This window comes from Sphaeramia orbicularis, chromosome 9 (genome assembly GCF_902148855.1).
Source record: "Sphaeramia orbicularis chromosome 9, fSphaOr1.1, whole genome shotgun sequence".
Taxonomy (NCBI): domain Eukaryota; kingdom Metazoa; phylum Chordata; class Actinopteri; order Kurtiformes; family Apogonidae; genus Sphaeramia; species Sphaeramia orbicularis.
Window position 1 is genome coordinate 11,098,243 of NC_043965.1, and position 24,498 is coordinate 11,122,740.

General features: G+C 37.9%; 1 protein-coding gene across 3 annotated transcripts in view; it reads right to left on the bottom strand.

Moving 5' to 3' along the window:
- Nucleotides 1–1,402: 1,402 nt before the first annotated feature.
- slc39a14 (solute carrier family 39 member 14) overlaps nt 1,403–24,498 on the bottom strand; it is a 37,013-nt gene continuing 13,917 nt past the window's right edge. The window contains exons 4-11 of one of the 3 annotated variants that reach the window (XR_003936302.1): nt 20,888–21,065; nt 16,136–16,305; nt 13,992–14,114; nt 8,322–8,495; nt 7,143–7,377; nt 6,832–7,016; nt 5,337–5,936; nt 1,403–1,539 (exon numbers count right to left, since the gene is read on the bottom strand). Coding sequence is in view for 2 of the 3 variants with exons in the window: in XM_030143987.1 (XP_029999847.1) it covers nt 5,784–5,936; nt 6,832–7,016; nt 7,143–7,377; nt 8,322–8,495; nt 13,992–14,114; nt 16,136–16,305; nt 20,888–21,065 (1,218 nt within the window). In the remaining variant the exon portion in view is untranslated. Of the gene's footprint in view, nt 1,540–1,611; nt 5,937–6,831; nt 7,017–7,142; nt 7,378–8,321; nt 8,496–13,991; nt 14,115–16,135; nt 16,306–17,372; nt 17,543–20,887; nt 21,066–24,498 lie in introns of those variants that run through there. The other 2 variants (XM_030143987.1, XM_030143988.1) reach the window with 2 other exon arrangements.

Consider the following 24,498-nt stretch of genomic DNA (forward strand, 5'->3'; position numbering starts at 1 on the left):
ACATATTTTCAGTATGGACTACAACCGCTGCTGCTGACAGTTATGGCGTATTCAGAGAAATATTTGTTGGAAGTCTTGACCTTATATCCAATCCAACTTTATTTGTAAAGCACTTTAAAACAACCACAGTGGACCAAAGTGCAGTACAGAAGAATAAATAAAAACCAAAAATAAAAGAATAAAATACAAGAATAGATTTTTTTTAAAAAATAAAAAGCCATACAATTACAAGCAACAAAAAATAATATATAGTGATATGTGCAAATGTCGTAACAACTTAAGAAGGAATATAAACAGGTTGTAGAAATCCACTTGATTTTTGCCAAAATGAATAATGAAACAACATCCCCAGCTTTTGTACGCTTTCTATACATGTATTCAGATTTGTATAGTGTAAAGGTCAGTGGGATTCGGTTCAGTTGAATACAATGACAGAAATCCTTCATTGTATCAGTGTTATTTAATGGTCACATGGACTGACTTAAACCTGCTCACATACAGACTGTAAAATGTAGATTGTGCATTGTCCCTGTCTAAATAAATAAAATAAATAAAACATATTGATATAGTTTATGTAGGAGCTATTTGTCGGTTTAGCTTTTTGTTTAAAGTTATTTTATCTTTTTTGTTTAGTAACTTAGTATTTTTTTGCTAATTGTTTATTTTTTGTTTGTTTAATATTTAGAATATATTTTTCGATTTTTATGGTTATTGTTTTCATTCTTTGGTATTCAGCACCTTTTTGTTTTGTGTTTTCTTATTGGTTTAGACTGTGGGCACCTGGGTGTAAATAGGGAGCACAAAGTTAGACCAGCATGCACCTGGGTGGGCCTATGGTTTTTTACCAGACGATCAGACAGACAGGATGAGGAGGAGAGACAGCACAAAAGGCCTTAGTTGTTTTTCCTGCAAAATCTTGAAAATAAACCACTTGAACTAAATCTATGATACGGACATTGTATTTTTGACTGCGTAAACCACAAACCCATGGTGCATCTAGTGAATATTTCAGTTATGTTAAAGTCTTAAGTTCAGTCACCTTTAAGTTGATTTAATTTTGATGACAAATAGCCACTACACTTTATATATGTACAAAGTTATAGTTCACCGATTATGAATCATGTAACCGTGTCACTGTTTGACCTGACCCAAATGCAAAACACGTCATTAGGTTTTTGGCAGGAAATGAGCTGCATTCAGTTTCCTGACATTAAATTACTGAGTAAAGAATGGTTCCTGTGTTTTGTTTTGTTTTTTAAAAGCAGAAGTGAAACACAACTAACTTATCTGACAAAACTTGGACCAGTCAAATGTAAAAACTGCACAAACATTCACTGCCAATGAGGAACAGTGATAACCCGAAAACATATGACACAATAACCACACCCAACACTAGTTTTTCTTGAAAAAGATGTTTATAAAAAGTTTCCCATGACACACAGAGGAGGCTTCGCATTAATAACATACAGTAAAGTATGACAAATTCAACACCTGTCTGAGCGCAGCCTTAACTATCAGCCGTTGGTTTGTTGGATGATTCTGGGAAAAAAAAAAAAACCCACCTTGTATTAAATGTTGGATGCTTTGTGTGCTCATGAACTCATTTCTTTAGTCTGAAATGAGCTGGATTTCAAATCTCATAACTGATGGTTTCAGATCCAGCAGTTTCCCATTTACACAAACAAACAAACAAACAAACAAACAAAAAGAAACAAAGAGACTGCATTTGTCATGGCTTTAAGAGTAAAGCTAAAACTGTATGGAGACAAATTTGGGCCAAAGGTTTGGTTTATTTGGAGTTAAATAACAAACAAACACTTCAAATTGTAACCAAATCTTTAAAGTACTATAAAAAAAACCCCAAAAAACACGCATACAGGAGTATTGTCATTTTCCATTTCTTCTTGTGTGTGTTTTCTTGCCCATTACAACCCTGCAAAATAAAAAACACGAACACACAGCTGATTCAGATTGTTTTGTCTGATTCTATTTTTTCATTTTCAGATCTTTTTGTCACTTTTGAATCATAAGTCTCAAATCTATCCTGTTTCACGTTATTTTGAATCTTAGACAAACAGATCTGAAAGTGAAAAAACAAAAACTACAAAAAAAAGTCAAAAAAACAAACAAATGAGTAAACAGTGAATTGAAATCCTTCGCATTCTGACACTAACACTGAAAACACTGTTAATACTTTTCTCAGTTTAAAATCAGAACATGCGTTTCACATTTGAGTTGTTTTGATTAACTTTTTATTTTTCAAATTAACTTTGGCCCATATTTGACTCCACATGATGAATACTGTATATTGACTTTAACAGATAAAATAAATATTTTATGGCTCAAACAACAATAAATAATGTCCCGTCCACACAGATATTTGGAGCAGCAGTAATACTGGACCTGCTGGTACCGGTTTCATGGCTTTCCTTCTCCATCCACTTCGTCCTATGTACCATCCATGTCCAGTCTGTGTGCCTAATAGACTCTAAACCTCTACTGATACTAAGGAACACCTGTTTGGACTTAGATCTGGGAATGGTCTGTCCTCCGCTAAAGGATGACGCTCATCAGGAGTCGCAGTGCTAAACCTGTGCAGGTGTGAATCTGTTTCGGTTCATAGATGTTGTCGACATCTACCACTGATTCTCTGATACATGTCATTAGGCCATTTACAGTAAGAGTAACCGTTTCTTTTCTGTGTCAAAGATATTACATGGTCAAAAGTATGTGGACAGTCTATATCCTCCATGAGCCAGACATGAGTCATTCAAACCCATCAATACATCCATGAATGGACGCATGAATCACAAACCTCAGATCAGCTGATGACTCACATATAACAGCCATATTTAGTGGAAAACTGCTGCATACATTTAAAAAACACTACAAACGGTGAAGCTAGGGTGTTTGGTCTTTATCCAAATAAACATTCCAGACCTTGTTGACCAACTCCACTCTCCTTTTCTTTTTGTTTAATTATTTATGCCTGATAAATGTCATACCTACTAATATTATTGCTTTTATTTGTAGGGACTTTGAGGGGTGGGGGACTGGGAATTGTATATACGTATGTTATGTGGAAAATCCAAAAGTTTTGCCGCTTTTTGTTTTTTTTTTTAAACCTTGATTCCAATAAAAAGAACTTGTAAAAAATAAATAAATAAAAAATTCCAGACCTTTTTCAAAACTATCCCCCCCCCAGACCTTGACTTTATGTATTTTTAAACTTGTATCCCTACTTTTTTGGTTGAGATTGTTCCTGTTGTGCGTAGGAGAAAAGTTCATTTTAATAAGTGTATAAATGAATGAACATATAATTTGCAGTAAATTATGTTTTACTGACAGAAACATTTTCAAAACATATGAAAATCACAAAAGTGCATGGATATCACCCAAATAAGTTCCACTAGAATCATTCTAGTGCCAACTGGTTATTGAAATCATATCCAGTCTTTTTTATCTGCTTTCCTCATGTATTTCTTATCTTACTAAATTATGTGCCTTTGAACATACTCTAAAATTAGACGATGAGAGAAACTTTTTTCCATACTTTATTTAGACTTTTCACACAAAATTCCTGACTTTGAGGTCTGGAAAACAGCGTTTCAAAATTCCAAACTTTTTAAGACTTTTAAGACCTGCACAAAAACCCTGCATATCTATTGGAAAACTACTACATACATTTACAAAAATACTAATCATGGTGAAGTAGAGTTTCTGTTCTACTGAAACATGGAACAAAGTGAGCTTAGATTTACTCCAAATGTAGATTTTTTTTTTTTTTTTACAACACATTAAAATTTTTTTCTTTTTGGGAAATTCTTTCTGCTCCTTTACTGTTATTTAATATAACTTAAGTTCTGTCTAATGTTTTTATTTTTGATTTATTACATATGCGTTTGGCTCTTTTCCATTTAACTAATCTTGGTCATTGTTGTTCTTGTTCATATTGAAGGGGTTTCCATCGAAATAGATCACGAGTTTTAACTGAAAATCAGTAAAATAAACTGGTAATTTATGCGCATTACCACTCACTAGTGTTAAGTGAATGCAGACAGTTGGTTCTTCATCATCAAAGTTTAAAAGCTTTAAAACATGTACATGTAGTCTTTGATAAAACTACCTGAATGGCTGAATGAGAAGCTAATCAATGACAAGTATTTTCATAAAACTGGAGTTGGCTAAAGCTTTGTGACTCTGTGAACTACAGTGAGGTTCTGAGGTTCTGGTCTGGATGTCCAAGCCTTTTTTTGACATTTCTCTGTTCAGTTCATACATGGAGCTGTGTCACTGCTTTTTTTTCCCATCTAGCATGACAGAATTATGGAATGTTGCACTTGTTCTGTGATGCCAAAAAAAAAAATAAAACAAAAAAAAACAACTACCAAGCACCAGAGCTTTAACAACTTTGAGAGAGTGAAGGTCAGTGCGTTGTTAACGCGTAAAAAAAACCCCACGAATAATAAACTAACGCAAAATAAATGCAACGGCATAAGTGTGTCCATATACTTTTGACCATATAGTAAAAAAAAAAAAAAAAAAAACAGAATCAGAGGTTTGTCTTAATTGAATACAGTATAAGTGACAGTTTCTTGATTATATGACAGATGATTGTGTGGATACAGTCAGATAAATGTCTGTTCAGTTTACAGTGCTCTGCTCAGATTGGAAAACAATCCATCCTTCTGGAAAAAATACTCTACATGAGATGTATGAAGAGTGTGTATGAAGTATGAGGAACATGTATGAAGCATGAAGATGTATGAAGTATGAGGAATATGTATGGAAAGTATGTATGAAGTATGATGTTTGAAGAACATGTATGAAGTTTGAAGATGTATGAAGATATTTGCACTTTTTCTACAATAGAAGGAATTAAAAAATGAAGGGCACAGAGGTTCAGATGTGGAGAAACGCTGCAGTAGTAGCTGCATTTATATCATCTGATGCGGATTCACAGCCGACGCAGGTTTAATTGGGTTCTGTCTGGTTCCATCAGGGGACTTTTCTAACCCCGTGCCCAGTACAGGTCCACACAGAGGAAGGAACCTAAAACGTGCCCTTCATAAACCAGAGGGTCAGTGTATAGCCCTTCGGTCTCGATAGTTCTGCCCATATTTGGTCTCTGAAAGTCAAATCATTTGTCAGGTTTGTCAAACATAAAAAAATATAACATTAACACGCGTACAAGACAGAAAAGTCTTACTGGAAGTCAGTTTTCTTGTTGATTAAAATTCCAGTTGAGGTCCATAAGGATTTGTTTTTGGTATGGAATAAAAAAAGAGGAGGAAGGGTTTGAAGTCTGCAGAATAGAAGGGTGAGCTGCTTGTTACCTGATTGTGCTTTTCCCTCCAGATGCTGAGGATGGAGCGTCTACAACACAGAGGTTCTACTGACACTCAACAGGTCCTGGACCGAGGCTCTGTGAAGTCCACTAAAGGAAGGACATGCACAGGACAGAAGACAGCAAACACAGTGCCTCAGCAGTGCATATGGATGACACCACACCACAGGGCAGTCAGCGCCGGACTCTGACGCCTTTACTCGTTTTCAGTCCAAACATGGGTTCAGCTGATGTTTTTAGATGAGACGTGTGCGTTCCTGCCGCACACCAGTCCAACTCCAGCCTCATTTAACTGTCATTAGCGGAAATAACCCCCAAAAGTGAGAGAGGGACAAAGAGAGACAAGTAAGAGTATGAGTGAGACCTTCCCTTCAGCTTCCAACAGTCCGGATCCATGAGCCCAAAGCAGCTGGTGTCAATCCAGAGGAGTCCACTGTTAACCCAGCTGGATCTGTCCAGAGTAACAGGTGAGGAGGAGCATGATGGAAAAGCCCGTCAGCAGACCGGCGTTCTGGATGGCGAAGGTGAGAAGGAAACTCTTGCCGCCTGCCTCCTCATCCTCACGACTCACTTCATTCATCTCAGGGAACTATGACAGAAAGAGATGACAGAGACCCTCAGAGACAACAGAGATGCTCAGAGATGTCAGAGACGCTCAGAGGCCTCCAAAACACCCACAGAAAATTGAACTATGACAGAAAGAGAAGACAGAGACCCTCAGAGACCCCCGTACTACCAGATAGCACCAGGTACTACTAACAGTTGACTACAGCTAACAGCCAACTACTAACAGCTGTTAGTAACACTTTCCCTGAGGGTCCCTGGGATCTGATGCAACAGTAAAAAGGGACATGAAACTATGCTCATTACATATGGATCAAACCCACATGGATGTTGGACACTGGAATGACAGTGTGGTGGTCAGTATGTTTTATGTCCAGGATGGACATGAGACTGGACAAGTTCAGGTACTTCCATAGGACACAGAATCAAAACACCCTCATGGAGAACAGTCTGAGGTCCTGAAAGGGTTAGTTTGAGTTTTTACACTGGTTTTACCACCTGAGAAAGGCCTGCGTAAAAATCAGTGTCTGCTGAAACAATGATCACTTTTTCTGTCATTTTCAAATTTGCTCTTGATGCAGCAAATGCAGATTTCACTTCTAAACAACTAAATTCTCACCTATAAAAAATAATCTTAAAGGTACTTTTTGCAAAGCAACAACAGTAGTATGTTGAGACTTATATCACACACTGTGTTCTCATGTTCCCTCCTTCACAGCTGAAGTCAAGCTCAGACAAAACTAACATCTAATAGTTAACTAACGCTAATAACTAATCAGTTAACTAACACTACTAACTAATCAGTTAATTAACACTTGTAACTACATGTTTATGCTGTCTTATATGATGTTATGGCATTAAAAGCCGTTGACCACAGACTGCATGACTTAAACGGTGTTTCTTCTGTTGCTGTAACTCACCATGTCTGCCAGAGCGATGTAGAGGAACATTCCTCCTGCCAAGGCGAAGATCCAGTTGGGGGAGAAGCTGTTGCCGGCCAGGATACCAAAGCCCATGCCCAGATAACAGCAACACGCCGACAGGAAGTTGAAGAACAGAGCCTGTTGTATGCTCATGCCAGCATTCAGAAGAATCACAAAATCACCTGGAACAGAAAACATGTATGAACATGTATGACACAGTGACCTGAAGAACATCTGCTCATCTATGGTAGACATTCCCCAAACAGGTGAGGGGGACAAAACCCATTATTAAGTGGTGTTTTTCTGACCCAGCTCATGAGGAAACTCCTCGCACAGGATGGCCACCGACGTGCTGATGCCTTGGAACACAGAGGCTGTGAAGGATGCGCCAATGGCCAGGCCATCGATAAAGTTGTGTAAACCGTCGCTCAGCGTGATCATCCAGGCCAGTGTTCCAATGTCCGAGTACGTCGTCCCCTTCAGCCAGTAACAGCCCCCACCACTGCTCCCAGACCGGCCCCCCCCATCTGGACTCTGGGAGTCCTGGAAGACCAAGGCAAAGGGGAGAAACCCCCCCAAGGTAAAAAAAAAGACCAGACAAACAACACACATGACCACCATAGGGTTTGATCTGCCTCATATTCAAATGTCCATAAAGTTACTGCTGATAATGAGGAGAAGCTTCCACATAGTTCTGGATATTATCAGATCTAACAGGATATTACAAGGCAAATTTAACCAAATGTTTAGAAAACTGCTACAAGAAAATGCTATCATTAGGCTTAAAAGTGTTGCTAATTAGATACAGTAATTTCTTCAATACCAACAGCCTGAGCGTTGATTCAGGAACTGACGTTACACTTGTTTATGCAGCTTTTCATTTCATCATTGTGTCTGTCTAATATACCAGGTATTAGTTTCTAGTAGAAATTCAGACAACATAGTTCTCTTACTGGTCCACACATAAAATTATTTCAGTTTTTTTCCCCCATTTTCAGCATTCTACTTGGGTGTTTTAATTAGTAACAATATGAATAATGGCGGACAGAAATACACCAACAGTGAAGAAGTAAAAAACTTAAAACTACTTCTTGTGAAACATCTTGTAAAGGTAGATATTTTTGTTTGGTGCATAAATGTTAAAGGTTATCTGACATGATGGAAGGTAAACATTTGTACCACAGTAGCCATGTAGTAAAAAACAGTGTACTGCATTTGTGGTATACCACTTACAGGAGCATGTTTATGTCCAGTCAAAGTCAACCATAGTAAAATACTTTAAAAGTAACAATAAAATGAAATGAAGGAAGTACAATTCAATAATAGAATTAAACAGATTTTTTGGCAGTTTCCACATTGAACAGGACAGATTATAGCTGATAAGTATGTAAATCAGCAAATCAATATTTCTATTGGTAACATTATTATGATTATTAATAATTACTGTACATAATGGATGGAGGACCCATGGTGACCCCCCCACCAACCTGTGGGGTCTGGGCAGGGCTGAGCATGAGCTCCCCCTCCCCTGCATCCACTTTGCCCAGGGCCAGACTACTGGCCTCTCCGTTCTGTTGCAGCTTCTCCTTCTCGCCTTCTTCCATGTCGCTGCTGGGTGTTGAGTAGTGGTCTGCCCCGGGGTAATGGCTGTGACCATGGCTCTAACACAAACAAAACACACACAAACACGTCACAAAGTAGGCAGAGCTTACGAAGACTTGGACAAAAATGTTAGAGGGACGGACGGACGGGGATTTAATATCTGACAATTTCAACGATGACAACTTCATTTACATCTACTGTAATTCTTTAAAAATACAGAAAATCAACACAAATAATATTAAGAGAATAAAGTGAAACTGCAGTAAAACCACAAACTCCCTGGATTTCAAGTGTTTTTTTTTTTTCATCTTTTTGAGTCTTTTATTATCACACTGCAAAAATCTAAATCTTACCAAGTGTATTTTTCTCATTTCTAGTCAAAATATCTAATACAAGACTTTTTTTTTTTTGCTTAATTCAAGCAAAAAAAAATCTACTAATGGAACAAGTGAAAATTATCTTGGTAAGATTTCTTGAAATAAGTAAGTAAGTTCTTATTTCTCACTGAAAAGTTACTCTTTAGGTGATTATGTCTCATTTTAAGTGTGATGAGATATTTTGACTAGAAATGAGAAAAATACACTTGGTAAGATTTTGATTTTTGAAGTGTGATACTTTAAAACTACCAATAACCATCACGTTCATTCAATAGGAACAAAACTCAGCCTTTTAAGTGGAATAAAAGGATGATCTGTCATTCAAGTATTGGGAACATTTGTATCACATACAATTTATGATCTTATCACTCAGTTGTAACATTACGAGAATGTCAAAATCCCACAGATAAACAGTACAGTTGGAACAGATATAAAAAAAAAAATACAAAAACCCTCCCTGTCTAGTAGTGAATTCTAAATAACTGCCCCCATGTAAATGACAGACTACCCCTGTCTGAGTTTTCCATCCGCTGTATGTGATCAGAACCAACATCTGCACTGTTCAGTTGCACTTCAGTAACAGAAGGTGGAGATGAGGGCTTCAGTTTTAGTTTGAAGGCACCGATGCTCTACCTCAGTTTCAAACTCAGTATTTTAGCACCGTCAGCTCCATAGTGGCCTTCGCTACTATACATCCTCCTGATGTACTGTTATGCAGTTTTTTTCCCACTGTACTGACCTACTCTGACCTCTGACCTCATACTGCCTCCTCACTTCATCCTTAAAACAGCACAGGGAGAACGCTTTAAAAAACGTTTCAACAATAAGTCACACCCTTGAGGTTCGACGCCACTGAAACTGGACAGAAAATGACTATAATCTCCCAAGGTCACAGAGAATATTTATGTGGAGTGCAGAACTCCTGGGACCGGAACACCAGCGCTGGTACCATGACCTGCCCAGAGCTGCACTGCACAACAATATTTCTACACGACACCTCTAAAGAACCATACATCTACAGAGTTCTATGAGGTCATGTGGAGCAGCTCTGCAGGAGTTCAAAGATAAACCTGAATTTGAGTGAAGGATAACGGATCCCAGCCTCAGCACCAATGTGGGTCAAAGAGGAAATGTAATTGGATCACCGTGTATTAAGAGCCTGGATTATGTCTGATGGCAGGAGAACCACCAGAGGGCGCTACTGTCACTGCTGATGAATTTATCAATGAAATGAGCTGCACTGGAAGGCTTTGTCAACAGGCAGCTTCTCCATTCATTTATGACTCGGGAAATACTGCACATCAACACCAAAATGAACCAGATCTGAACTGGACCTGAACCAGATCTGAACAGGTACATGTGTATCTACAGAGCTTAGACAGCCAAGTCTCATGAACAACATTTAGATTTACATAATTCCCTTTTCTGACTGAAATGAAATTGTGCGATTTTTTAAAAGGTATTTCCTGACATTTATAGAGAAAAGATGAGGATGCATATTTATTAACTTAATATACTTTAAATCTGTGAAAAAAAAGAAAATGTATTTTGTGACTATTGACAGGGGTAGTATATTATGTACAGCATTACTTAATGTAAACAATTATAGCCAAAACATGTTAATAAGTTTTCAAAGCAATTTTCATTATGTTTTTGTTTTAAAGCTTAATATTTGTTCAAAAAAAGCATAAAATATTTTTGTTAGAAACCATTGTATCTGATTATAATCTGTTAAAGAATTAAGCTAATTTACTTTCATACACCTGATGCCATATTTACTTGCACTGAAATGGTTTTCTAGACACATTACGGTAATGAGTTTCTGACAAGAAAATCTGTTCCAAACATTTACTCAAGCAGTCGTTAATGAGATGTTTACTGGAAAACTGTCACATTGGTTTTGTATATTGTTTCTGGTTCTTCCTGGAAACAAACTTATGATGAACAACATGACGGATGACAGAACAGCATAATAATAATAGTAATAATAATAACAAAAAATCGGTTTTATATAGCGCTTTTCTAGGTAGTTAAAGACGCTTTACAATAGGCAGCCAAGGGACAAACACACAACAAACGGGTAAAACCGATACAGAGCTAATACAAAAGGGCAAACAAAGAGCAAATACTCAAGCAAAAAGGTAGAGACAGATACAGAAAAGAAAACGGAAGCGAGAAAGGTGGATGCACCACCAAAACACACAGTGAATTTTACGGAATAGTTTTCTACAGCTCTGACATGATCAGATATCGGACTCTGGAAGGACAAAAACACAACTGGAACCAAACAATGAACTGGGCCACAAAACAGACACACGTTGAAGTCAAAGAAAAGTGACTTATATCTAGTTTTGTCTGGAAAACCTTCAAACACACAGTACTGTTCGAAAGTCTTAGCCTTTCGCTCTGGTGGTTTCGCAGGTTTGTAATGGATGTGTCTTGTGTGTTGACAGTATTGAAACACAAAATCAGAAGAGAGACGCTTCTGCAGGTAAAGTCAGTATTTACTGAGACGTGTAAACACTGATTTCAATTCTCTTGGTTTGACTGCCTGAGTGGGTTATATTACACACTTTCAGAATATCACAGACTTTTATGGTCTTCTATCCTTTTTTCCATCCTCTCCAATATTCATATCTTTTTTGTGAAATGCATTTGTGTTTCAATTACTATTCACATATTTGCTGTATATTCCAGTTATACACACCTGTATATGAATAAGTGTGTGCAGTTAGAGTCTTAGACCTTTGCCCTGTACTGTACACATAGTTTATCTTGGCATCATAGGAGTTAAACAGGCAAATACGAAGAATAAACATGGACTGATCTCAAGTGGCTGAGAGCCAAAAACAACCCAAACTGGAACATGTCAGTCTACCAACATTAACCATTTAAATACTGCAGGTCAAAGGCAAAAGCAGGAGTCAAAGTGAGAGGGGAATTCAGAAAGACATATGAGGTGAAGAAGGCACAACATAACCCAGGACAAGATAACCGTCCCCCTGTCAAGGTCCAGGCACTGATTACAAACTGTCCCAAAGCTACTTTCACTGCTTTCCTGACAATGTGCCATGACGGAAACAAATATCACATGAACACGTCAGAGCTGCAGAGGGAAACGGTGTTGGTGTTTTCCCCTCGAAATTTTCAGTTTCAGTTAAAAATTGCAATTAATTAATGAATAAATAATAATAATAAAAAAAATTGCAATTAATGAAAACTAAGACTACAGCTAAAACTATATGACAAAAATCAATTTTGTTAACTGATCCAAAATCAAAAATTACATAAAATAATACTAAAGAAGGACATTTTTAGTTACTGCTGCAATCATTTCTGTGAATGAATGAATAAATGTATTATTGAAAGTAACTGTCTCAATTTCCAAAAGCACAAAGATTAAACAAGAATTGTAATGAACACTAGAGCATGATACTGGAACACAAAGTCATCTAAAGTATCTTTTCCTTTTGACTTTCACTATGTGCTGAACAAGAATAAAATTAGTTTTCACAGTACAGGGATTTAAATAAACCATGAACTTCATAAAAATTTGAAAACTACATTAACACTAGAGAATATAGTGAATGTTGTAACTGATCTGTTCTATTAGCAGTACTTCGCTGTTTCATCCTTCACTAAATTTAACATGTGGTGCTTTTGAACACCACACACAAAACTGAGATGGTTTTAATCTTTGTCTCTTGGGTTTCTTTCAAATGTTTTCAAAGTCAACAGATTGCAATGACATTGTCCATGTATCTGTCATACATTTTAGTTGGTCAAAGCTCACCGATTAACAGTGGGTGTTTGGTTTTAGTCCGTTCAGTTCTGTGAACTTTAACCTGTGGCATTGATAACGCAGGTGAAGGTGTGTCTACGTCAACACCCTGAAAACCACTTTACAGACAACCCTGCACCATTAGTTTTGTTGCTTTTCAAACATGTACTCGTCTGAAAATCACACATCCTGCTGATCTGGTTTAACCCTTGCCACTCATGCGTTACAAATCTGAGCTACAGGTGCATCCTGGGTAAAATGACATGGCAATAATATCCAATTAATTATTTGTCCATCTTGTACATGTAATGTGTTTATTTGGTCATGTCTTCAGGTTTTATAAAATGTACTTTATTTATCTTTGAAACCTGAGATATGATAGTTTTAAAACCCTCTAAGGCCAGACTCCTTGCTTTTACTTCATGTGTATATTTTTCTGTCTTTCTTTCTTTCTCTTTGACTTCCATCCTAGTCTTCTCAATGCCCATATTCTGACTACTGGTACTTTTTTTTCTTATGCCAGGGGACCAGACTGTAGGTGTTATGACCATAATGATCAACACAGATTAGTTTAAGTTTTGTTTTTTTTTTCGGTCCATTTGTTTTTTGTACTTGCGTATAATTGTTTTCTTCTAAGGCCTGTTTTCACCATGGTTTCACTATGTTTTATTAATATTTTTGTCATTTTCCACTGTAGAAAAGTGTTTCTGATACTTGGGTTAATCTCATCTTTCCGTTACTCACTCCACTGATGTGCCATGTGATTGACAGCTGGAGTTAGAGCCAATCACAGAACAATACACACATAAACAAATAAATGTACAGGATGTATATATAGTGTACTCAGTAAATGTATATAATATAACGGTCATTTATACACATCTAATGAATGTTGATCTGTAATATAAAGTCATAATTCAGCCTAATTTACGTCCCATTTAGAGACACTTAATGAAAACAGAATGATGGTATTCCACCATTTACAACCCCTATTATTTTATTCACATATTCCACTGCTTTTGTGAAGCTCAGACTTTGTTAAACCTATTTCAACACCAAAACACTTCATCCACGAGTGAAGGTGTGTTTTCATAATGGATTTGAATGTTATTAAAAATCTGACATCAAACTTTCAGCATTTGGGCTGAAAAGTTTCTTTCTACAGTGAACAAGGATGAAAATAGGCCTTTTATTATATAAAGCTGAGATTGTCCTGAACATTTTCATATAAAACACTTGGATGCTGTGTTATTTTCAAGTACCTAAAAAAGGTACAAATCGAGAACATACCCTTGGAGCTCTGAGTGTCAACATAACACTCAGATATGCTCATGTGTGTCATGGATGCTACTACAGTTCACTTCTATCCAACTGTGCTCCATGTTGAATGCACTCACCCCATTTTTCTGTTTGAGAAGCACTTTGAGGACCTTTTCAGTGAAGAAGAAGAGGTAGAACCCTCCAAAGACGACAGCAGACTTTGACACATAGAAGTCCACCATGGGGTCAAAACCAAAGGCCTGTTGGACAGAAAAAAGGAGACAATGTTAACAGAAATTATACATGTCTAGTCATGGTTGTAGCTTATCAGAGATAATAAGAATATTATGTCATTATTAACTATAATAAGACAGAAATTAAACATAATATTTGCACTTACTATCCTGATCTGTTTAAATGAAATGGACATTTTATACCACATCAATTCCCTCGATTTCCTGAGGGCTCTGCACAAAAGATCAATAAAGTTGGATCTAATCTAATCTAATCTAATCAAATCAATAATTACAGTAACAATCTGAAAACGGGATGGCAAAAGCTACATCAATGATCATGATAATATGCTTTAGACAGTTTCATTCGATGTGGACAGATCTAACACCATACTCTGTTTGATATCATCATACTGAAGGGTACATTCAGGGGCACTTCATCAATTCTGCACCTACATTATACCAGTAGATTCCATGATGCCTTCAAACACTACATGTAAACAGTAATCTCTACTCAAACTTCCACAAAGTTAATATTATTTTTAACTTGTTTTCCTAAATATTTTCAGTACATTTCTTACTGAATATGTTTACATGCTAATAATACCCATATTCCAGTATTGTTCCAAAAATTACTGAATGAAAAACTATACTTTATGCTCACTGGGATCATTCCAGGTCTGATCACATTCACTACATAGTGTTTATATGGAACACAGGGAACTTTGGACTGTCTAATCCGTGTTTCATTAATAAACTCTAGTATCACTGTGTACTGCATCATTGTTACTGTTATTCTTTACTGCTGCTGACTGTGCACGTGATTGCAATATTTACAACATGACAAGGTCATTCGATCACGTTATGTGGAGTTGCTGACTGACTTTAAAGTTACTGAGGCTGAAGAAAATGGATTACAGTGGTGTTGGCTCTGTTAAATGACCACATCATGTCGTGGATTTGTCTTTGCCATCTACAAGTGAACATGTCCTGTTACTGTTAGAGGGTTGTCATGATGAGTTCAGTGACCCGTTTTAATGTTTATCTACATGTTTCTGTGGCGTTTCCACCGGGACCTGAGTTGTGGCCTTGTTTGTGTTTTTCGATTTGAAAGCATTCCGGTGCTTTTGTGGTTTGTCATATTTTCTTCCGTATGGCCCAGACCTGGTGCTAAATGTTTAAAGGTTCAGAAGTAACTGGTCACCAAGCTAATACAGCCAAAACTGTTATTAGGGCAGGTGTGGGTCATTTCAGCGTTAGTGCTAATTTGTGAACTATACAGCTGTAATTTGTCCTGCACTTGTACAGTTAAAGACAGAAGCTGAGTGAGTCTGTCCACAGTGGTTGGACTGTTGAAGAGTGAAGATTCACATGTTGAATTAAACTGAGACTGTTTGGTGATCCATGCTGTTTCTTTTCTTCTTTACATATTTTTTGGGTTTAATTATATATAATCTGTTGAAGTTACACTTGAAATATTCTTAATAATTACTTCATGAGGCTATTATTATTGTCTGACCATGCATTTGTCTTGATTGTGTTGTTTTTTGGCTGCTACTTGTACCTCACCTTGTGCTCCATCCTGCCATGAAATGTTCTCTACAGATTAAGCTTTACTGTTTCATTACAAGCACAAGTTCTTTTATTTTGACTTTCTCTCACACCTACAGGCTAGGCTTTTGTTTCAACAGATCTCTGCAGTAAAAATGTGCTTGTCATATTGGTAGATTTTCTTTTCTTACTACTAATCAACCTTCACTTCTCATATGTATTAATAAGAATATTAAGTTTCTTTCTTTAGTTTTTTCAGACCATACCTGCACCACAGTGACTCTCACTACACTTAGTGATATTACATTTTTATAAAACAAGAGCTGGACAGCAAGTGCATAAAAATATTCTTTGACACCTTGAGCTAAACTCCAGATATTATCTAAGACTTTTTTTTTTACTGCTCTTCCCAGATGCTGCATAGCAACCGAACACTGAGGTGCTGTGAGGGATCTGCAGCAGATAAATGAGTCACAGCAAAGCATCATGGTCTCTACCTCTGGGATCAGCTGAAACAGGGCGTTGGAGTACAGCGTGCCAATGGCCAGGGCAATGAAGTAGAGCAGCAGCCGCTTGTAAAAGGTTTTCTTCATGAAGGGCACCACGCTGGCCCCGACCAGCGAACACAAAGAGATGAGTGTGACACAGAGGATCCCATAACCCCACACTGATTCACAGAGAAAAGGAAGAGGAAACACCACAGAGTTAGCAGATCAAGTGTTTCCAAATTAATCACCCATGGAAGAGATAAAACGTACACAACACCAAGGTAAATCCCTGAAAAGAAGAGAAGAATTTAGTGAAATCAACCTGAAAATTAGAGATTTCAAAGACACCGGCAAGTCTTAGCAAAGGAAACAGTACAAATCAACAGGTGATAGAAACCCCATATATTTAATCAAACAGACAGAGGAGGTAATTAAGACCAGTTCTTCAGACACACACACTTTGTCTGTAACCACTCAGGTGAATCTGCACCACTGCAAGGGCCTCTGGGTAAAGATTATCATTGCACACATAAAAAAAGGCCAAATGAAGACTGAAAACCCAATGGAGCAGAAGAAGCGCTGCTTACAAGATGGACTGATGTGTTTGATTTCTAGAGCTGTGACCACTTGAAAAATTAAATCAACGCACATCCGACACCTGCAGTTCTTCAAATGGCCACTCGAGGCACCAAAAGCAAGTCAATTCTCATACACCCCCATGTTAAAATGAAATGAACATGTTTATGGCCTTGGACAAAACAACAGATTTGGTTTTTATAGATAATTTTTTTAAATATTACATAACTCACTGGCATACATTTCATAGAGACTTGAGGTTATACATTATTAAAGGAGTGGTTAGCTAACATTTACCAGTAATTTTTTGGTACTGTGTTTTATGGTTTGATGTTTGCACTGGTTTGTGTTTTATCAAAAATGCATGTTTGGATGGATGGATGTATAAAGGGATGGAATATAGCTAGCCTTGATGTAATTGTCAGGGAATGAGCAGACATAGAAGTGGAGACAAACCGACACAGGATGTGTGTTGAAGTATAAGGGCAGATCATGACCTCTCCATGGAATTCATTAGTGCCCAAGAAAACCCCAGCAGGAAAACAAAGGTAGGAAAGAAGGAAGCGCTGGGCCAAAGGTATGCTATTTTGGTTAACAGCCACGTGACCCTACAGTGAATAAACTGATGACATGCGTGTGCAAAGGTAGGATGTGGGAAATGATGTCAAACCTCTGGGAGGAGCTGGAGGATGGCAGTGGAGAACAGAGTACCGACGGCAAGAGCGATGAAAAAGGTCAGTGTGTGTTTCATGAAACGTGACTTCATCAGAGGCACGATGAAGACTCCAGTGAGGGCGAACAGGTTGACCACTGTCACACTCAGGAAAGAAAAGCCCCACACTGGGGGTGGGGAGACAGGAGGGGGACATGGGTGAGATTACAACACAATGGGTGGTTACACAGCACCAGATAAACCACTGACTTTTATCATCAACGCACTGATTTTTCCTGTTAAAATGCTAACTTCTATTGGTAAATGAGGTTAGGGAGGTAACGATTCATTTCACAATCCAAACAGTTTGAGAATCGCTGCATCGGCTTACACCTGTAGGAACAGAAACAGCTTTTTAAGGCAGTTTTACTCGGTGCTGCAGGCCCTGTGATGGTTATAGAGAGGAAACATTAAATGTGGACAGTTGCATCGTCTTTGTGGGCTGTGGTGAAGGACACACATTCCTGAATGACAAAAAGAGGAGGATGGTAATGGTAAAAGCAGTACACGGCCATTTTTTCCTGATCTTGTCTCATTCAGCTTTAACACAACATAGAATATAAACGCATAAACATGGACTTCTACCTGCAGTTGACAAAGGTTAATATACTAGCGTAATGGAAAATGTACAAAAGCAGACAATTAACAACAGCAATGTAGGGTTTGTAATCAAATTTATATTCAGTTGTTGGCAAATAAATGCAATGATCGGACTGAGTTTAACTGCTGTAAAGTTTCTAATAAAGTCAAACATAATTCATGGGTCATCTCTGCAGGAGTCCACAGTCCACATTAGATTTAGAACATGGTATCTGGGACACAGTGCAACAGAATGTCAGAAAATTTGGCCAAAAATATTCAACTGGACACAACAGTGAACTGAAAGTATTTTAGTTTGTAGGATTCAGGGACAGTGGTTGCATGTGATCGTAGTGTTCCTGTTCTTTGGGAGGTGTGTGATATTGGCTTGATTAAATCAGCTTTTTCCGCTCCGCATAAAAATAAAAACGTAAAAATGCTTCAAATGAAACCATTAAATTGTAAGACCTAAAACTAAAGGGAGCGTGAATCAGGACAATGCAGTCAGTAAGTGCAGGACAGATGATATTCTGTGGCATCGACATCACTGCTGCTGGAAAAGCTCCACAAACAGCTGAAGCCAAAACCAACTGCCTGCATGGGCTAGCGCCAGACCAGAATAGGAACAGATAAGAAAAAGCAATGTACCAGTGGAAAAGGACAGATACCAGCAGAAGTGGAGGTCATGACAGACGTCTACCTGCCAGGGATCACACAGACCAGCTTCAAGTGTGAGCTCAACATTGTGGAAACTAATAAAATAGGAGCATTTCTAAAGTGGACGTTGGGTTAAAGACATCACAGCAGCTCAGTCATTATCTGTTGTTTTATATCAGCCACATACCTCAGAGCTACTTTAGCTCATATTCACACAGAGCTCTGAATAAACAAAAGCCTGTGATACACAAGTGCACATTTTCCAACACTCCACAGTGGTGACACATGCCAAATGACCCAGACTTCTAAAGGACGTGGTGTGGAGATGTGAGTGTTCAGCAGTATTCGGTATTGTCTGGGTTCCGGCGGTGGTGGAAACTGTCTGTTCATTTATGGATCCGGTCTGGATGCCCTGTACCTGGATGAGGCGGACTCAATCTGGATGTGCTGACTCCAGCAGAACTGAAAGAGCTCAAGGATGAGCCATTTTTTCCAGCCAAACTGAGAAATGCAATCTGAGCTGTTGGCTGACGCAGTTTGCTTATCTTGGCTTTGATTTTCTTCACAAACAGCATGATATCAGCGTCTCCCAGCAAAAACACACACATTTCATCACTGTTCAGATCTGATGAAGAAATGGGGTCTGAGCTGCACGAGGGTCTGCTTGGTGATTGGTTTAACTGAGGCTGTAAAATGTAAAGGTGTTTACAAGTTACTCATTGACTTTGACTATGTGTCTGTGTAAAACGGACAAAAGTGCTCAAATAAAATGGTCCATTAGAATCAAAAGACACCGAAAAACATTAATAACAAGAGGCACTCGGAGAGCGCAGACCTCCGCCAAGGCAGACCCCCATGGCCCCCCTACCCCAAGTCACTACCAAAATTTAATCATTTGTTCCTTGTGCCAGTATCAACATTTTCTGAAATTTTCATCCAAATCTGTCCATAACTTTTTAAGTTATCTTGCACATGGACAGACAAACAGACAGACAAACCAACGCCGGCTAAAACATAACCTCCTTGGTGGAGGTAACAAAATATTGCATTTAGATTTGCACAGTTCTGGTCACCATGTATCATGATAAAAATGTCATATATGACTTTCAAAGCCAGAATGCAGAACAGACTGAAGAATCCCTTTGTCCTGCATATGACTTGGTTTTTAAATGACTCAATATATTTATCTTATTAATTATAGTTTTCCCGGATAAGCGGTGGATAATGGATGGATGGATGGATGATTATAGTTTTGTTAGTTCTGAATGTTGGTTGCCCCTTGGGGATAATATAATATACATTACTTGAACTTGACTGCAATATATGACCTAGTAGTATGACTAGCATTTTGTTAAGTTTTGGTCTTTCATGGAAAACCTCCAGAGTGGTGATCATCACAGCTCTGGTGAGTCCTTTAACTGTTGGATTAAATGAAACTGCTCCTGGTGACATTTAAAAACATGTAATATCACTTTGTTTCACATTTAAGTCATAAAAGTCTCTATCTGTGAATGTTAAAACTGTGACCCTGAGCTGTTTCCTAATGTTCATTCGTTACATGATCAGTGGAACTTAAGTCATAAGATTATGTGGAAAAATATTAAAACATCTTCCTTTATTTAATTTTTTCTATGTGAACTAAGAACTCATTCAAGATGTTTTTACATGTTTCTTTTGTCTTTCATTTATCTATGAGAATGGGTTTGGTTCTGGTTGTGCAGGTTCTTTTACATAATGCAGTTTGAACCATAATCTTAACGTAATGGAAACTTAATGTAAACGTGTTGTGAATGCCTCAGGTTTGATCTGTGACAGCCTGCTGATCTATGTGACACAGTTGTAGTGTAGTGACTGGAGCAGACCACCTGGGCCTGGACTCATCCTGTCCAGTGGAGGTGGTCCTCTCCTGTCCATCCAACTCTACCCTCCCCTTTGTCCATTTATACTCTGTTAGATCTGGTTAGACCCTCTTAAAAACATCATATTGTTCTTCATTGGTTGTGTCAGTTCCTTCTGTTAAAATAAAACTTGAATCTATTGGTCATTTTTTGTTCATGGCATCTAAACCGGGCCATAAAACTGTGGACATGTCTGAGCCTTGAATACAAAAATCACACCCCCACCCAAACCCAGGACCCCAGAGGGACACGTGACCTCTTCTTACCACTTACCACTCCATGCAACAGTGTATTTGTCATCAAAATGTCCCGTCACTGTTACTACATCTGAAAGCTCACCTTCAGCATCTGATGGTCTGGGGGAGTTGTCGGTGCTCAGCTCCTCCTCTTTCCCCCCCTTGCAGGACCCAGCATCCAGCTGCTGCAGGAGGGTGGGGCAGAGCTCCTGGAAACCCTGCCCATCCAGGCGGGACTGTTCACTGATGCTGTAAACAGCCAGTGTGTCTGCAGGCAAACACTGAGGATGAAACAAGAAAAAAAATAGGCATTAAACTTGAAACAACCAACAAAAAGACTGAAGCTGTCTGCTGATGCATCAGGATTATGTGAGTTTAATGTGTATACAGTGGCTCCTCCTCTTCTAATCCTGATGGTTGGATGGATACATATGCAAGAAACTGGATTCAAAACAAATTTATCAACAATCAGGACAAACTCTGCAACAAGGTGGATTACAAAAGGGTTTGTAGTTTATCTTTAGTTTCAGTTATGTCTGAAATAATCCCCAGGTGTAGCTGTTGCATACATAACACACTCATAACACACTCAGTAGCCTCCCACCTTTACTCTGAGGCCCAACATCATGTGTTACTGTTGAGAGTGCATGGACAGGACAGATATCAGAATAAAAAGCTTACCCAAACTAACTCCTATAGTAAGATCTGTGTTCCAACTAGTTCTGTGACAATAATATAGGATCTTCTGATCATTATTTGAGGTAGCCACAGTCAGTTTGGGTTAATGTTCAAGTGTACAAAACCAAGTAGAACAAACTGACTCCAAAGAGTACATCTGTGCAGATTTGACTGGTGCTCTACTTAACACTCGGCCTCTTTTCAAGGCTTCTTCTATTTCTATTTGTTCTAATCAGCCCTTTCTCTCTATCTTTCAATGACAGGTTTTGTATATTTAAGTTGCTCATATAAAATCTACCTTGTACATTTTTATTATGTTTCCAAAGCCTAAAAGAAATACAAAGTTTTATTTGATTTGAAGTAGATTTTTGTTTGCATTGTAGTGTTTAGTGACAATAAAAGGCACATCATACATGTTATCATTGAACCTGATGTATGAATACATTATTCATAACCTTATACTAGTGGCACAAAATGAACAGATGGACAGACTTAATATTAAGTGAAAGACAAACACTGTTGAACTGTCATCGTTTAAGCTCGAGGTGAAGTAAATACAGTAATTATAGCCCCCCTCATATTAATCACATCCTAATTATTCCTGCTCATTTTAAATTCAAAGCACTCATGTCTATTCATGCTATTCATTATTTCTATTTTCAGACATTTGGATGTTGACCATAATACATTAAAAGTGACTGAACAGAGGTCAGATGTCCTTAGTGTCCCCTTCTATGTCAAAAGACACGTACAGCAAATAATGAAATCTGAGAAATTAAAAGCCAAAAGGTCACGCTGGGGAAAACAAGGGAAACTTAATCCATGCTAAACGTTTCCATATTAAGATCTGGATGCTGATCATAATTTGATCTCTGAAAAACAGAAATTGTGCAACTCAGCACAGTAACTAGAATAACACATGTGGAAATACAATATGTATAACTGAGGTTCAAACTAAAGAATACAGTTTTAATTTGATCAATAATTAATTATTCATTTTCTCTGTGGTGAGATGCTGACTAAAGCTAGCTACTTTACCATACGGTTTGAAATATTAGTTATGTCTGAAGTCTAAGTCCTTGAAAGGCTGAGTAAACCATTTAAAGACACAGCACTAATGTTTTTTTTGTTTGTTTTTTACAGAGGGATAATATTCTTCACAGGTTAGATAATTAAGATAAGATAAGATACGCCTTTATTAGTCCCACAAGGGGATATTCCATGTTTACAGCAGCGAAGTACAAAGCACACAAGAGCAAAGAAGTACAGAATCAAGATAAACACAATCAAGAAAGCCATATACACTATTTACAGTTTATTGTACAGTTATTGCACAGACTTTTTGGAGCAGTTCTTGTTGTGGAGCCTGACAGCTGCATTCAGTTAGCATCTTACCTCAAAAGGGCAAAAAAGGTGCTATTATTGACCAAATTAATACTACCGTACTTTCCGGACTATAAGCCGTACCCACCCCATCTCCAACGTCTCACCATCGATTCATTGATGCCAAGCTTATGTGCAGCAGCTCTATGTCCTTCTTCATCAGCCTGATCAATCATGAGCCCAGAAAACATAAATTAGCCGCATCATTTTAGAGCCGCTGGTTCACAGTGTGTGGAAAAAAGTAGCTGCTTATAGACCGGAAAGTACGGTATATTGTATATGTAGTTCTAGCTGCTACATTTCCAAAGTTAAAAAAGTCTGCATTGTGTCCTGGAGCTGAAGAGAATGTCAACATTTTTACAGAAATAAAATAAACCAAGTACTTTACATATAAATCAGTGTATAGGCCGTTATCATGGAAGGCAACGGACAGTCATTAATGTAGAAATGTTGCCTAAAACAAACAATATGTGATATGTGGGGATCTTCCATGTTGATCATAATTGGATCTCTTGCTGAATCACAACCACAGCCTTTTCATGGAAACTCAGTCTACTACAGGAGTTCAAGGGTTCCTTCCCTTTCTTTCTCAAAGACAATTCAGAAGGAAATGAGAGGAACGTTTCAGTATTGTATTCAGTGACAGCTTATTCATTCCTGTGTTTCAGCAGGAGAAATGGTGCAACAGCTTTGAATAATAACCTGCAAAGGGACCTGTTACGAATGGCCAACTTTTGCGTGACTTAAGGTGAGTCATTGACTGGTATTATTGAAGGAAGTGCACTTAACCTACTCACACGTCTACTTATGATCCGAGTCACAAAGCGATGTCTGAAACCTGTTTTCATAGTTACAGAACATCTTATTCTCTCCATGACGTCTGACCGAGATGTGACCTCAGACCTATGTTCTAACTGGTTTTATACACATGCTTCATACTTTGATTTAATCGTTTCAAAGCAGATCAGAAATTACTGTGGCACTAAGTATGGGAACTATGCTAGCTATCTGAGCTATGTGGCACCAATGGCCCCGTCTCCTTCCAGACAAGCTTAAAGCTGGATTTAATGCCTCAGGGTGTTGGTGAAGGGCTGATATTCCTGCTACCCGCAACTGTAAATGTGCTCCACCTCCAATTATGAAACAATACCAGTGCTGACACCAAGTTTCCACAGACTTTAGCGCTTAGCTGAGGTGGAAAAGTTTAACGGAATGTAAATACAAAATGTGATAAAAGTGTGGTGAAACAGATGCTGCAATTAATGACAAAGAAATGATGAAGAGGATTTTCAGTGAATATGAGCAGATAGAAACTTGAGAAACACTTCCTGAAATACAAAGCTGACATTCTTAGGTGGTCACTGTGTCTACTGTGCATTCTGCCACCATCCCGTTATTTTTAACTGCTTGAGCTGTGACCATCATGGGGAAATACAATTTTGCAATAAACCAAAGAAAAAATGGTCAAAATAATAAGCAGATCATTGCATGAAATAATAATAATAATAATTATAATAATCATAATAATAATAATAATAATAATAATAATCATAATAATACATTTTATTTATAAGTGCCTTTCAGGACACCCAAGGACACTGTACAGTAGAGGATAAGGATAAATAAGCTAATAACAACCCAGAAGCCCGGCAC